This window comes from Oryctolagus cuniculus, chromosome 6 (genome assembly GCF_964237555.1).
Source record: "Oryctolagus cuniculus chromosome 6, mOryCun1.1, whole genome shotgun sequence".
NCBI classification, from domain to species: domain Eukaryota; kingdom Metazoa; phylum Chordata; class Mammalia; order Lagomorpha; family Leporidae; genus Oryctolagus; species Oryctolagus cuniculus.
The window spans coordinates 142,276,156-142,292,885 of record NC_091437.1 but is presented as its reverse complement, the minus strand read 5'-3'; the positions used below and the strand labels follow the sequence as shown (position 1 = coordinate 142,292,885).

At 37.4% G+C, this 16,730-nt stretch overlaps 1 protein-coding gene across 2 annotated transcripts in view; it reads left to right on the top strand.

The window, feature by feature from the left end:
- Window positions 1-16,730, top strand: part of EIF3H (eukaryotic translation initiation factor 3 subunit H) — a 121,096-nt gene that overhangs the window by 85,549 nt on the left and 18,817 nt on the right. For both annotated transcript variants that reach the window (XM_002710740.5, XM_051843998.2), the window contains exons 3-5: window positions 12,660-12,827; window positions 14,384-14,483; window positions 15,708-15,857. In XM_002710740.5, the coding sequence (XP_002710786.1) occupies window positions 12,660-12,827; window positions 14,384-14,483; window positions 15,708-15,857 (418 nt within the window). The remainder of the gene's footprint in view (window positions 1-12,659; window positions 12,828-14,383; window positions 14,484-15,707; window positions 15,858-16,730) is intronic.

The following is a 16,730-nucleotide window of genomic DNA, read 5'->3' as shown; positions in this document are numbered from 1 at the left end:
CCTGGTCTATCAGTTGTACTCTTCCTGAAGGTGTATCTTTGGCAGTTTCAGGGTTGATCTGTTCTATTTTGTGGTTACCCCTAAAATGAGTCGATTACTGCCTCATTCCTGGCTTCTCTCCTGACTTTTCCCCATCTACAGATCTAGGAGGCATGCAATGCCATTAGAGCCAGTGCCATGTTACATTGCTCTCCTCTGCATCTCAGAGCTTCCAACCCTGGTTTCAATCTTGACCACTTTTGAGAATTTAATGAGAGATTTTCTCTTTGTAGCACAAAAATGCAAATGTGTATGGTTTGGGAAGATTTATATATTTGCAGTCCCAGGGTAAGACTCCTGATTTAAATACTGTTTCCTAAAAGGAGAGCTCAACAGGAAATGTGGCCTCATTAAAAATAAGCCATAGGTTTGTAACCTCCAGTTTGTCCTGATCTACCATCAAGATTTCTACTTGATCATTTTTCTCAGCATGGAGTTCTGTATTCCTTCTAAAAATATGTTTGTAAGAAACAGAGCATGTAAGGAAAGAGGAGGAGAGAAGAAAGGGTGGATGGCCTATGTGGTTATAAATACTTATGTTCTTCTGATGTAGGAAATTATTTGCCCTCTCTAACCTTATCTATACCTCTTGTCACTTTTCCCTTTTTAAATTGCATTCTTCAAAAATTGTGTCTCTCATACTTGCGTCACATATAGCATTTTAATAGTTTTTTTTTTTTTTTTTTTTTTTTTTTTTTTGCCAAATTGTCCTGATGTTTGAAAGGAAGTTCATTTTTGATAATTGAGATTGCTGGAATGGATCATTCCACTAAGCTGCTAGGTATATTTTACTGAGTTTAGCTACTTACTTGGGTGAGTGATGTTTCCATATAGCTTTCACTCAGTCTCCTGAGTGAGCTGGCACTGCTATCATTTCTCCTTCCCTTTCCTACTCCCATTCCCTTTTTTAAAAGTCACCTGTTGGAGAGAGGACTGAAAGCTTATTTCCTTTCTTTGGAAGAGTAATAAATGGGAGGAGGAGATAGAAGCTTATATAGTACAATGCAATTATATTGTTATATACACAGTAATAATAGAACACTCAAGATTAACTCTTCTTGAAATCTAATTTCTGTAGCTTGTCTCTTTTTATATTCAGTCTGTTCTTTATTGTACTGAACATAATTAGCTTATAGTTTTAGCTAAGGAACATTTTTCCTTTTGTAATCCTTTCTCATGGTAGATTGTTTTTGATCATATTCATATTTATACATGTGAATTCTGTTTCATGAAATGAATGTTACAGATTCATAGACTTTTTTTGTAGTCATATATATAAATCTGAAAGATATTACTGGGTTACCAAGTTAAATCCAGTTCTCCAAAAATAGTTCCTTTGACCCAGATATGTGCCTTATTCTTTGGTTTTTAAATATCATTAAATAACATTTTGAAGAAGGTGATGGTGATAACCAGTTGACTTCTTCCTAAGGTTATTTCGTTACTCAGCTGATGTTGGAAATAATTTCATTTTGACTACTTTATAAAATGGATACTGTTTCTCCCATTCTTGTCATCTCACCCCCCCCCCCCCCTTGGTGGAGGAGACCTAGACTGAGATCATTTGTCAGACTTTACACAACTAATATATGTGAAATATGCAGATTGACATTAGGTTGGCTGCTCCATATCTGAATAGTCCAGTACCCAAGCCTATGCCCCGCTTCCACACTTCAGGACCACTAGTACCTTGGTTATTAAGTGGCCCTGGGAATTGCAGGCAAGAAAGCCCAGCAGTAAGAAAATTCTGTTCAGTATGTTTGTATGTATGACTTCTTTGACATTGTGTGTACTGGACAATTCTTTTACCAAAAGTCTTAGAAAAATAATAGTATGAAAAAGTAAGAAAGCAGTAGGTTATTTCTCCCCAGTCTTTCACTTTGAAAGGTAGCAGCAATCCAAGTTGTTTATGTGGTCATTTATAAAGTTACTGTTTTATATTCTGCATTTTCCTCCTCTTAGCATGTTGTAATTTTCCCATGTCATTTTAATTTTTTAGAAACATTGTAAATGATTGTTGTTTTAGAGAAAACAAATTGTACCCACAAGGTGGTAACCATATGAACTGAATGAGCACAAGTAAGACTGATATCTCAGAGTGTGTGCTCAATGAGGAGAAAATGCAGAAGTAATATACTTGGAGGGTGGGATTGACAGAATATGTTTATAGTGAGTACTCCTGGGGGATTTCCTCTTAAAAATGCTCATTAAGCAAAGAACCAGGTGGGCTAGAGGTAAGGTTTTTGAATTGCTATCATCTATGATTGGAAGTTGAAACCATTCTTTTTTTTTTTTTTAAAGTATTTATTTTATTGGTTGTTTTCATTTTTTATTTGAAAGACAAAGAGAAGATATTCCATTTACTGATTCACTATCCAGATGCCTACAATAGCCAGAGCTGGACCAGGCTGAAGCCAGAAGCCTGAATCTCAATTCAGGGCTCCCAACTGCATGGCAAGGGACCAAGTGCTTGAGCCATCATCTGCTGTCTCCCAGGATGTGCATTAGCAGGAAGCTGTAGTGGAGCTGGGATGTGAACTCAGGCAATCCAATAAGGGATGCAGGTGTCCCGAGCTGTGTCTTAACCTCTGTGCCAAATGTGTTCCTTAGGAGAGGAGGTTAGGCCCTCAGAAACAAATGTGCTCCATTCGCAGGTTGGCCATATTGAAGAGGGTAAATTTTAGACAATGATGCCTCTGTAGCTTTATCAGGCTCTTGGTGCATGTGCTACTCAGTAAATGATTTTAGAATGAATAAAATGAAGTGATTCAGTAGAATATTTTCACCTTGCCTTGTGTGTATATACTGCAAACATTACCTCTAAAAAGTGATTAATTGTTCTCTTGAATATTTAGTGCTCAGTATTGATGCATCCCATTCAGATTTTTCTACATCTGTAGTGTGAAATTGGTAATTTTTTACAGAATGAAACCATTTTTTTTTTTAAATTGTTTATTTGAAAGAATGATAGAGAGGGAGAGACACACACAGAGAGATAGCACATCTGTTAGTTCACTCTCCAAATGGCTGGGATAGCCAGGTCTGGGCCATTCTGCAGCCAGGAGCCAGGAATTCCATATGGGTGGCATTAACCCATTGTCTGCTGCCTTCCCAGGTGCATTAGCAGAAAGCTGCAGCAGAAGCAAATCAGCCAGGGCACAGAATGGGCATTCCGTTTTGCTGGCTTTGCAAGTAGTAGTTTAACCTACTGCACCACAGTGCCAACCCCCTAGAATGATACTATTAGTTTCATTTTGGTAGTTCTTTCTTATTTTTTTGTTAACTTGTACAAGCTGTTTACCATGTTTTGAAAAGTACTCATGAGGCCATTCTCTCTTTGCTTTACATTTAAATATTCAGATTTGTAGGAAAGGCAAACTGAGAACTATCTTTTGCTTTTCAAAAAAAAAAAAGTTTTTACATGGAGCTTCAGTGAAATAGGTTAGGGTTAATACGAGGGAAGGGTTTATCTACTTTGAGAACATGTTTTTCTCCCCTTGGATAACTTAATTGCCTGTGTTTCCCTTTTTGATTTGATTGCTAGAATACTGACCCAGTAAATTCTAATGAAAATACCTATGTCCTGATTCAGTTTGTGCAGATCTCTGCCTCACCTTCAGTTTCTATTTTATATGTATATATATACATATATATATATAAGATTTATTTATATGAAAGAGTTTCAGGAAGAGCAAGAGAGAGAGAGAGAGGTTGATCGATCGATCGATCGATCGGTCTATCTTCTATTTGCTGGTTCACTCCCCAGATGGCCACAATGTCTGGGCTGGGGCCAGGCTGAAGCCAGGAGTCAGGAGCCAGGAGGTTTTTCCTGGTCTCCCATGTTGGAGGCAGGGGCCCCAAATACTTGGGCCATCTTCTGCTCTTTTCTCATACCATTAGCAGGGAGCTGGGTTGGAAGAGGAGCAGCTAGGATACAAACTGACACCCATCTACTTTCTATATTCTAATTTAGACTTTCTCTACTGCTGATATTACTGATTATTTTGTTTAATGCAAGCTGCCTCAAGTCCTTTGATTGGAGCAGATTTTATAATAATTATGACATTTTCTAGAATGTTGACCATCGTGTTTTTGAAATATTCCCCTCTTTTGGAGTTACTTTTTAGTGCTTGACTTTGTGCTAGAGCTTTAAACTAGAGCTTTATTTATACCTTTACATATGACAAGTTTTACTTGTCCCCTTGAAAGAGCCTGTTGCATAGTCGAAGAGATTCTCATTTGATCTTCTAACATACTTAATTGTAACGAGCCACAGCATCAGTGATCAGTAAGTTATTCTTGATGTAACTAACAGTTCTTCATGGTGAGGAATGAAGAGGTCTAGGTCCCTGAACCATCAGGTGAATTCACTTGGTATCAACAGATCTCCAGTGACACACAGTTACCTTATGAATGGTAGCCATCCGCTACCTGCAGGTGTTTTCATAACCAAAGGCATAAATGTGTATGCATTTTAGAGTCTCATAACCTCAAAGAAGTAAAATCTCTTGGCTGTGTTTCATCTTTGATTAAGAAGATAATATAAACGTGTTTCTGGGATGTATGTGTTATTTTATAAATCCCCTTTATTTTGTAGGAGACTTCTGGAAGCACATTAAAACCTCCCAAAGGGGGGGCAATTTGTAGTAATCTGTAAGGCTCTGTATTTTTGTTTTCTGTATTTTTAAACTTATTTGAGAAGGAAGTCGTGTGGAGGAGGGGGGAAGGGAGAAAGAGAGACTCTGCACCTATCTGCTGGTTTACTCCCCAGTGTTTATAATTTCCAGTTCAGGGCCGGGCTGAAGCTAGGAGTTGGGAACTCAATCCAGGTCTCTCATGTGGATGACAGGACCCAGTTAGTTACTTGAGCTATCACCACTGGGTCCCAAGGTCTATACCAGTAGGAAGCAGGAGTCAGGAGATGGAGCTGAATATTGAACCCTGGTGCTACAGTGTGACACTCAGGTTTCCTAACTAGTAATTTTACTAATGTCTACCCCCTTTATTAGTTTTAAAAGACAACATACAGAATTAAAATTAAAGATAAAATGCAATGACCCCCTCTCTCCCAAATCCCATTCCTTTGTCCCCAGCTTGCTAGTCAAATTATTTTATTGGAATTCATGAACATTTTAAGGGAATAAATTAAACCATCCGGAACAAGTGAACTGTTTAAAAAATATTTCTTTAAGATTATTTTAGCAAGCATGTTGGTTATTTATTTTTTAAATAGGTTTCCAGGTTAAGCAGAATTTACATTGAACTGTTACTAAAATTCTTAAGCAGTAACAGGGGTGACATTAATAACATGTATTAATTGAGAGAAGGAAGAATGTGTGATATAGACTGGGTGAAAAAAGAATGTGGAAGTTTTAAGAAATCTGTGTACTCCAAAATTCTCTCCACCCAAAGACTCCCATTTAATTCTTTTTTCAAATGCACATTCTGTTTGCTTAGATCTGCATCTGCTACTAGCTTGTACGTTGCCTGAAACGTATGTGCGACTTGGCACAAAGTCTGATAATGAAGAATAAAACACAGAATAAAGTTTGTGTTGTTAAGTGATGTCGCAGAGCCTTCACAGTCACAGTCCCTGAGTGCTCACTGGTGTCCCATGGTGCTGCTGGGAAAGATCTTTGTGATTATTTTCTTCAAAGCCCTGCTTGAGTTAGCTCTCGTGCCAGAATAGAGGGGAGATTTTTGTGCATTCCACGTCCCTGTTATATTTGTCAGAATAGTTAATTTGTTTCAGAGACTTGATGCGTTCTGTTGGCTTGCTTGCTTCTTAAAAGCCATTTCCACCTCCTGAATGAGCTTTATTTCTTGCTGCAAAACATGTACTAGGTCTGGTCTCTGTTCTTTTACTTGATGTGCTTGTGCAGGTCATCTTAGATCTGAACCAATGTTTATTTACAAAGTAGTCTTGGCACAAGTTTCAAATAGTAACATAGATAAAATGCAGCATTTTATGAGTTAGATTACATATTTGTGATAAATGTCAACTTTGGCATTTGAAAATCTTTGATTGTTTTTTCACTACAATCTTTACTGGTAGTGCTAAATTATTGCTTGGTTTAGTGACCAGATATTCACAAGCTATGGTTTCTGAAGAGCTAGAAATTTGTTGGGAATTTATGTGGTAACTGTGTGCTGAACTTTATTGATTCAGAAATAATTTACATTTCACTCATAAGTGGCAGTAAGTTGCCTAAGTGCCTAGGCTTTGGAGTCACATTCTGAAGTCAAAGCCATAGTAAACAGCTTTTACAAGAGAATTTCAGTAATCGTGATTAGCTCATTAGAGTTCCTGTGAGGAATACAGTTAGTTAATACGCATAGGCCACCTCATAGAAGTGCTTGTATCTTATGCCTAGCTCTTTCCTTTCCCTTTGGGCTATATTTATATGCGTTTTTAAAATAATTTCATTTTAATATATCTTTAGGTAATTTGGATTTGATAAAATACTAATTCATTGCATAAAAAATACATTGTAAGTTTAGATTGCTTGCTTTTTCCTTTATGAGTTCCCTAATAACAAATCTGTGAGAAACTCTTTTCCTTAACAGTCCAGATCAGTCCTCAAGTTTTTAATTTTTGGATGTGCTGTGGTTTTGATTTCCTCCTTCCAGCTCGCCCCAGCCTATACAACTGTGACATTCTTTGTTCCTCCTCTTCAGTGAGCCGTTGTATGTCTTCAGGGCTCACTTAAAATCATAGTATCAAAAAGATGATTTTAAAACTGAGGCGAAGAGTTGAAGGTGAAATGAGTGCTGGTTAATATTCACTGAACTGGAGAGCTTCTCACCCATCATCCTTCCCCTGATTGTCAGGAGCATGCATGTCTCACTGACATCTTGGTTGTGTTTGGCAGTGTAACTCTAGATGCAGCATTTAAATGTAAGACATGTTGTTATCAGTGTCTTCATATTTGAAGATAAAACAAAAGAAAGCCTATCAATTGTGGTGGATTTTGGAAAGGAAGAGTTTTTAGGCAGACTTCCTCAGTTAAGACAGTTTTCACTCTAGGTATTTTAAATTGGTTTCACAAAGAAGATATCTGGAAAAAGTGAATATGAGTATGCTGGTGCCAAACTTTGAACAGTTGCTCCATGTTGTAAATCAGGCTCTCCTGTACTAGGGAGAGGCTTAACCAATTAAGACAATTGTAGATGTTGAAGTGATTTATAAAACTTCAGCTTATTTTTACAATCCTTCCGAATTTTGTAGCACTACCTCAGTTGAATCTACATGAGGCTTTTATATTAGTTATTTGAGTTGGCTTAGTAGTAACTACCGGCTTTTCTTTATATAATTCATCTGCTGCATATGGCTTCTCAGTCAGTAGGGTGTTTGCTCTTTAAACTCAGAATGCTTAAAAGGTTCTTTCCTAAACTTATTATTACACAATCCTAAGCTGTTCTGTTGAACATTATCATAAATTTTAAAATAGTCCCTTCTCCAAAAGGATTTTTCCCTTGCTGTTCATCTTTGGGAAATTTCCCAGGAATATTTAACTGTAACTTAGAAGTGAATGTCATTGATTGAAATTGTTGCTTTGGCTTCTGTTAAGCATGAGAACTTAAGGGTGAAACTGGAAGTATATTTGACCCTGGTCCAGCTTTGCAAAGTTGCTAGTGAATTGCTATTTCTTATTGATCTTCATGAGGCAACAATAGGGAGTTAGGACACTTTGATGTCAGGGGACTTCCTTATATCTTTTCATTCTCCTTTATCCTTTTGTTTCTTTGTGTGTGTGTGTGTTGTTTTTTTTTTCTGAGCTGTGAGCTACTCCAAGTAGGGGTGAACTTTCTGCAGCCAATTTGCAGGTCTCTCTGGATATAAGGAAGCAAATAGCACCACCTCACATTCATCAGAGTCTGGGCTCGGTGTGACGGGCATCAAAATCACAATCACTTCGAGGTTTTAGAAGACTCCTCCTTCCTCCGCTGTGTTGGGTCCTTTGCACATCCACCCCACCATAACTCAGAAGTTTGCACAGCCACAAAAGCAGTGGTATTTACTCAGGCGAGTAGAATCTTGAGTGACCATTCTTTATTTTCTTTGTCGAACAACTGGCATTTTACCCATCCTGGAGTTTCTCTTGTCTCTACTGCAGTGCGGAGAGAGAAATAGATGTCAGCTGGTGTGGCTTCTGGGAGCACGATTTTGAGACACTGAGTGGGGCAGCCCAGCTGTTCATTTCTTACCCCTACCTAGGTTTACCAGTGGAAACTTTTACTGGGGGGCAATTTTGTACTTTTTGTAAATTTGGGTGAGAAGAGGAAAAGGAAGAACCACGAGTGAGGGGAGATACATGTCACCCATCTATGTTAGCAGCAGAATGAGGATATGCTTCTGAAAGTCTGCAGAGATAAAACAATTCATAGGACAAGGAATTGTGCCTCCTGCTCTTTGGCTAGCATATCATCAAATTGTATCACTTCTTTTGTTATTATTTTATTAAATCAAAGTGACCTCTTTCCAAGCATGTGTATTTTGTACCAGACCTTGGCACACCTACCCTCACTTTGTAGTTCTAACACCTCACCATCCCCATTTTTTCAAGACTTGCTTGCAGTCCTTATTTGGATGTTTTATTTTAAATCTTAATGCATGCTTGTAAGTGCCTGTGAGAGGATGCTTTTATTTAATGTGTTTATTGTTAGTTTTAAAAATTCTAGTGATAAGTCCAAACCAAGTTAGAGAATGTCCTGACAGTTTACATAGATTAGACCCAGTGTATATTTTGTTATGTAATAGTGAAATTCCAATGCATTGTAGATTTTTAAACACAGTTTCACTTGTTTACCTGTCATACCTCTTAACTCTAATTTTTTAAGTTCCTCAAGTTACTTAGGTGACATGAAGACCTTTATGATTTATAAATACATTAGGTGATATGAAACCTTTGTTATTTTTAAATAAGTGTTTAAAACTTTGGAAAATCTCTAGTGGCATTTTCTCATCTGTAGAAGAGGAAAATGGAAATATTCCCCTCTTTGCTTCCAAAAATATAGAAGCCGATGTGTCTACTCCCCAGTCCCCTGAATTAAATGCGTTGGAGCAGTGGTAAGTGCACGGGGCCATGGGCCTCACGTTCCTGGCTTTCTTCCCTAGTTCAGGGAAACACTTTGTTTTCATTCTCATCCTTTTCGGAGGAGTCATTCTTATTGGAGGGGCCATATAAAGTAGGTATGATTCTAGGTAAAAGAGGAATGAGCATCTTAGAACTTTTTACTTCATGTTTCCTTAAAATGCTGTTAAGAAATCTGTTGTATTCAGGCAGCTTGAAGGAAGCCTTAGCAATATTATAAAATATTTTCCCAAGAAATATATCTTTATTTTATATCGTAATGCATGCTGGAGACACTGCTTTAGCTAGTAGAAAAATCATTCCTGGACAGCACTGTGGCTCACTTGACTAATCCTCTGCCTGCAGTGCAGATACCCTGGGTTCTAGTCCCGGTTGGGGCCCCAGGTACTAGTCCTGGTTGCTCATCTTCCAGTCCAGCTCTATGCTGTGGCCCGGGAGGGCAATGGAGGATGGCCCAAGTGCTTGGGTCCCTGTACCCGCATGGGAGACTGGGAGGAAGTACCCAGCTCCTGGCTTTGGACTGGTGCAGTGCTGGCCGTGGCAGCCATTAGGGGAGTGAACCAATGGAAGGAAGACCTTTCTCTCTGTCTCTCCCTCTCAATGTCTATATCTGTCTCTCCCTCTCACTGTCTAACTTTGCCTGGCCAAAAAAAAAAAAAAAAAAAAAAAAAAAAAATCATTCCTTACAATTTCCGTATCCAAGGAACAATTTGGAATTATAGTGATTTGACTGAGAAGAGGTCTTAGATCTGTTTGGAGTTGGGAAAACTAAACCTCAAAGGAAAATCAGTAGCTAGACAGCAAGATGCTACTGGGGGAGGGAATCTCAGAGTTGGCACGGGAACTCAGATGTCTAGATTCCAAGTCTTTTCTTCTGTTATTACATGCTAGTAGACTATGACCATTGCTTATGGTAGAGCCAAATTGTTTTGTTAAGTACTCATTACAAAAATCATTCTGTAAAATATTGTTTGTACTGTCCAGTGCTTAGTAATCTCCCCACATCTCTCTTCCCTTCCCCTTTAAAATAATAGCAAATTTAGTAGGACTTTTATTTTTAAGATAAATATGATTAAAATTCATTAGCCAAATCAATGGTTTTACTTTTATTTAAAAGAATTGTGGGATCTTAAAGCAGAAAGAGGTCAGAGTAATGATTCTATCATGCTTCCCAAGTTTGTATCATTGATGTGAATCTGTTAAATTAGCTGAAGGGAGTGGGAGTGAGGAGTGTGATGTGGTATGTTCTTATACTGTAGATATAAGATCTTAAGATTTTAAAAAAACCATTGATACAAGATTATCTTGTTAACTTTAGAGGCTATCCTGCTGGTTATAAAATGGCTTTCTTTTTTTAATTTTTTATTTATTTTTTTAAAGATTTATTTATTTATTTATTTGAAAATCAGAATTACACAGAGAGAGGAGAGGCAGAGAGAGAGAAAGAGAGAGAGAGAGGTCTTCCATTGGCCACAACTGCTGGAGCTGTGCTAATCTGATGCCAGGAACCAGGAGCTTCTTCCAAGTTTCCCACACAGGTGCAGGGGCCCAAGGACTTGGGCCATCTTCTGCTGCTTTCCCAGGCCATAGCAGAGAGCTGGATCAGAAGTGGAGTAGCTGGGACTAGAACCAGTGCCCATATGGGATGCTGGCGCTTCAGGCCAGGGTGTTAACCCACTGTGCCACAACGCCAGCCCCTAAAATGGCTTTTTGAAGTTTTTTTTAAAGATTTATTTATTTATTTCTAAGGCAGAGAAGCAGAACCAGAGAGAGAGAGAGAGATCTTCCATCCCCAGTTTGCTTCAATGGCTGGAGCTGGGCTGAACCGAAACCAGGAATCAGGAGCTTCTTCCCCGTCTCCCACATGGGGAGACTTGGGACCACTTGGGGCCCAAGGACTTGGGCCACCTCTACTGCTATCCCAGGCCAGAGCAGAGAGCTGAATCGGAAGTGGAGCAGCTGGGATTTGAACTGGTGCCCATATCGGATGCTGGCATTGCAGACAGCAGCTTTAACGACTACATCACAGCTCTGGCCCCGGTGGTGGTGTTTTTAATAGTGTTTTAGAATATAGTAGAGGTTCATTTTCACGTTTTATTCACAAATTTACAAAAACACTGGTTAGGTATATAAAAGCAAAAGCAATGAAGACGTACTAGCCAAACTCATCTCTGTTTTAACACTTTACCCCTTTTTATAAATGAATGAGTCCACTTGCTAACAGAGCAAACTGGTTTGCATCCTGGGAGTAGTGCAACTTCTAACTCTGTTGCAACCTTGCCCAGGGCTTAAGAAGGTCCCTTGAAATAGTGATAAAAGAACTCTGGAGCTTTCCTTTTCTTTAACTTTTCTCAATAGCAAAAGAGAAATTCGAAAGTATATTTCTTGAGTAGTTGATACATTGGCTGCTATCTTTTAGCTTGAGAAATACAAACTTCCATAGAATAAGCAGCTTTATAATTTCTTTGCCGAGTAAGGAGTGCTGATAAGTGGATAAGAGTGTATCTACTTGAAGAAGGTTCTTTTATATTTTGTGTTGTTTCTTTCGTAAAGCTATAGTACTGTAATCAAAGAAATGAGAGACACTGCTTTTGCTAAAACCTGTGAAAATAATTAGGTTTGGAGTACAGCACCTATGTTTACTCAACATGGTAATGCATTTATTATAATGAAAAGAGCCTGAATATTACATTGACTAAAATTTTCTCCTGTATTATATATCTGTTGTACATTATTGAGCTTTCTTATTTTTTAATGTTATTTTCATTTTGTACCTTGAAGTAATACTGCTTTAAGTTAATACCATATATTGTACTTATTAATTTGAGATAAGTAAACCTCTAAACTTTTTCGTTTCATCCATAGCTGATTAAGATGTGACCCTATTCTAATGAAAAAATGGTGTCTATTACTTAACACAAAGGATAATTTGTACTAGAAAAAAGATGTCTTTTTAAAATGTAGTATATGCAGCAGGGGGCACCAGATGAAGGCAAAAATGAATGCTTATATTTTAAATCAGCTGCAGCCTGTATCCAGTTCATAATAAGTAATGTCATAGCTGATTGTTTTCCCCTTAGTTTTCATGATGATTTTTTTCAGTTCTAAGAACTGTATTGAATAGATTGATAACTATTCTTACTTATATTCCAACTGAAATTTCTTAGAATCAACCAGTTCAATAACTGCATAGGTTTTCTCCTACATATTTAGGGTTTTTAAAGTTTTAAAAAGGAAAGTGGAAACCACATTTAATAAATAACTTTCTTGTTTAGAACAAGACATTAGTACTGTGCTTTTAATATTTTTTCTACAAAATGTTTTTTCATTAAAGAAAAAAGGAAAGGCTCAGTAATTTGAAAGCTTGGGAATGACTTTTCAATCTGGAAAGCTTTTCCTTATAGCTAATAAATAGTTTTATAAAAATTTGTTTCCAAAAAGGCTTGTTTTTAATGTTGGTGGCATCATTAAGGTTTTTTTTTTTTTTTTTTTCCCCTTTTACTTCCCCTTCTTCCCGTCATCCAGTCCAGTATCAGATGGAAATGATGCGGAGCCTTCGCCATGTAAACATTGATCACCTCCACGTGGGCTGGTACCAGTCCACATACTATGGTTCATTCGTCACCCGGGCTCTCCTGGATTCTCAGTTCAGTTACCAGCATGCCATTGAAGAATCTGTTGTTCTCATTTACGGTTAGTAGGAGATTCCTTTATTAGTATTTTCTTCTCTTAATACTTCACTATTATTACTACTATTTTTGCTTTCTGCCTTTTTTTTTTTTTTTTTTTTGCCTCTGAGAGCAGCCTGGCAGGCCTTCTCAAGTAAATACCAAGCCTGTTTCTGCAGCAGCCTCAGCAGCAGCTCAGTCTAGACAGGGTTTCCTTCTTTCTGTTTATTTTTCTTGCTATCAGAGCCCTGATGTGTACATTTTGGAATGCTGGAGTAGCTGCTTCATTTTTATTCCTCCATCTCCCCTCCCTCATTGAAGGGGCTGGTGGAACTAGACCAGATGTCTAACAAACCCCGATTGCTGCAGTGTCTGGCTCCGTACGTGACTGACCAATCATAACACAGTGTGCCAAGTTTTTTTTTTTTAATACCTCTGACAGCAGCGTACAAAACCTGGACTGTTTCTTAGCACAAAGATTTTTTTCTTTTCGGCCTTTTTAATGGTGTTTCCTCAAGCTCTCCAGACCAGATGTTCTGTGCTGTATCAGAACTGTAGGCAATTTAACAGCTTTATAGCCTTCCCCCTCCCCAAACACTCACAGTTTGCCATATCTGGCAGACTTGCATATAGTTTCCAGCTGAGAAGTAAATGTAACGTCCTGAGTATCTGTCAGAAAAAATACTAATGAATACGATCAATCTTATGAGCTGCCCCAAAATTGTTTCAGTATGTTAACAATTGGATTACAGTAAAGAACAAGTTGTTAAAGTGTACTTATATTGGCTGGAAACATTGCATCATCAGACCTTGATGAATTTTCCACTTGTTTCAATCTATTTTGGTTTTCATTTTATCACCTATTGCTAAAAGTTTCACTGTGTTAAATTTCAGACAACATGAATGTTAACACAGGTTTTAGGCGAATATTGGCATGGCAGAGCCGTTATCATGCTCCAAGTGCTAAGCTCCCTTACCCGTGGAGTGTTTAAGCAGTTAGTTTTGACAAAATTTGTTTCTCTAAAACTTAAAAAACAACAACAACAACAACAACAACAACAAAAACACTTATGTGATGGCATTCCGACTTAGTGGTTATGTTTTTAGAATCTGCTTTAATTAAGAAATGTGAACAGTGATTATTAGGGTGGATAAAGTTTGTTTGCATTTTAAATTAGTTGACTGAAGAACACAGTACATGAAGCAAATTTTCAGGTTTAATACTCATCAGTATTTTCTTCCTAATTATACAAGATGCATAGAGCTTGATAATTAAGTTTTCAATAAGCTGACTGGTTTTAGCTGAGGAGTGAATTTGAAAATATCAAGTCTATTTTGAATCTTTTTTTTTTTTAATGGGAGGAAGTTATTCTACCTATTACAAGGATATAAAGATTTCCTAGATTTTTGCCTATTGTTTGCTGTATTGGTTTCAGTCTACTTCAAGTTGTGTTCTGATTAATCATTTTGATCTTCATTTTGCAAGATTCGTATAAGTAACACCGAGCCTAGAATCAGTGTCATGTGAGCACGAGTAGTAGCAAAATTCTTAGAATTTCGTTCTCTTTTTTGTTATTCAAGATCCCATAAAAACTGCCCAAGGGTCCCTGTCACTAAAGGCATACAGACTGACTCCCAAGCTGATGGAAGTTTGTAAAGAGAAGGATTTTTCCCCTGAAGCGTAAGTGTTTGGGGACTAGGAGGTTTATGGTGAAGAATTGGGTATTTCTTTAAAGACTTTAGTTTGCCACATTTATTGAATCCTCTGTTGTGGAGTGGTAATGCTTTTGCCATGTGTACTGTACAAGTTTCCTGCATGCCAAATATCACTTGATTTCTCCCTTTCCATGTTTAAATTGTTCTTTATGGAATGTCTCGTCTGTTGTTCTCACCAAGAGTGAATTCAGTTAGAGTAGGAATTAATTAGCTACCAGATTTGAAGAAATGAATGATTGAATAAAGGGAGATGGAAGGAGTGGGCAGCACTTGTCAGATTGTAAGCTCTGTGTCTTCTTTTCTGGGATCCTGTTTCATGGGGTTGGAGGGAGATTTAAACATTTGAAGGATTCATTAGGGAATGTAGCTCATTGGAAATTTTGTCAGTGACACATATGCAGAGGATTAACTGATGGGGCTGTTTTGGTGATGCTGTTTAATGGCATTTGAATATTTACTTTTCTAAAAATTTTAAATATTTAGAATATGCTAATTTTTATTTATTAAATCGAAGTGTGTGGCTTTGTGTGTCCTACTTATAAGGCTTTCATTTCCAATTTCTCATTTGGCCCCTAAAAAGAATTAAGGTGCTTAGAATTAAAAAAGAAAAGCTAACTTATGACTGACCAATGGCTAGATGTGATAGAACTCATTGTGAGAACTTACGTTCTTCTGGGTTTTGAACCGTTGTATGTGGAGTCTCCTGTGAGTGATCTGCTAGTTGTTAATTGTTTTTAAGTCAGGAGGCTTTTAAAATGAACTTGAAAGAAATATTGTATTACTTTTTTCTAGCTATGTATTTTAAATATTTTAGACATAGATTGTGTAGCATAACTTATAACTTATTGTGACAAGTACATTTTAGTATTAGTGACATTTTAAAGGTACATGATTACAAAGAATGAATAGATTCTTTTGCCAAGATTCTTATTTTCTGGACTTACAGTTTAAATTCAGGTCATTTTCAGAGATACTCAAATCACTTACTTTTGGGCTCCTGGGCTCCTGTGTACTCTAGTTTCTGTCTTTTTTTTTTTTTTTTTTTTTTTTTTTTTTTTTTTTTTTTTTTAAGAGTGCTAGTGAAACAAAGATCCTGAAGAGGGCCTGTAATTAGGCAGAATGTATGAAATAGTCAATTTAGCACTTACTTCTGACCACCCAACTAAAGTATTTTTAACATGCTTCACAGATTGAAAAAGGCAAATATCACCTTTGAGCACATGTTTGAAGAAGTGCCGATTGTAATTAAAAATTCACATCTGATCAATGTCCTAATGTGGGAGCTTGAGAAGAAATCGGCTGTAGCAGACAAACATGAACTGCTCAGTCTTGCCAGCAGGTAAGTGGCCCTGCCTAATGAAAAGTCCCTCCCCCTTTAAAATCACTTTCTGTAGAAGATTATTCTAGTTAAGAGTTTATCTGTGAAAAAAGAAAAAATATCACTTAAGAAAGACCATTTTTAGGTTACTAAGATGTGTGTAAAATCGGGTAATGTTTGTCTAGCCCTGTTAGGATCCCAGGGAAAATGCCAAACTGGTAAAAGTGAAACAGTTGTTTGAATACTAACTGCTCCTGTTGTAAGAACCATTGCTGCCTTCTTCCAGTATCATTTGTGCTTTGATACAGGAGAGGGCTTTTTTCTTTGATTCAGCTTTACTTATTGTACACTGTCCCTGGAGGCTTGTGGTATTATGTCTGGGTATTTAATAATGCTCAGGAGAACAGAAGTTCTGCTTTTTCTTACCACTTACATTTGTCCTTGTTCACATGTAGCCTGAAACTAGTAAACTTGGGGTTTTCAAATAAAATTAGATTTTTTTGAATCTGACACTGGCTTTTGCTATCTTTCAAAATGGTGACGTGGTTTGCTTCAGTGTAACTGCCTTACCTATCTCATTGGCAATGTGACATTTAATGCATCAGTAACAATACTGTGAGATGTTCCAAAACAGATTGTTTCCTTTTTATGAAATTAGTCCTGCTTCACCTGCCCACCCCTCTGCCAGTCTTACTCTTAGCAGAAATGTTAAGAGCTCTCTTAAGTAACTTTTCAGCTCCATAGAGTATATGTGGTGGCATAGCAAAGGACCTCTAAGATGACATGGAATGAGTGAGTGAGTAAATCAATGTATGTTTGGTAGCTGAAGAAATAAGATGTATTTTCTCAAGCAACTAGGTTGGAATGGAAACTCAATAGTCTTGTCATATTTGT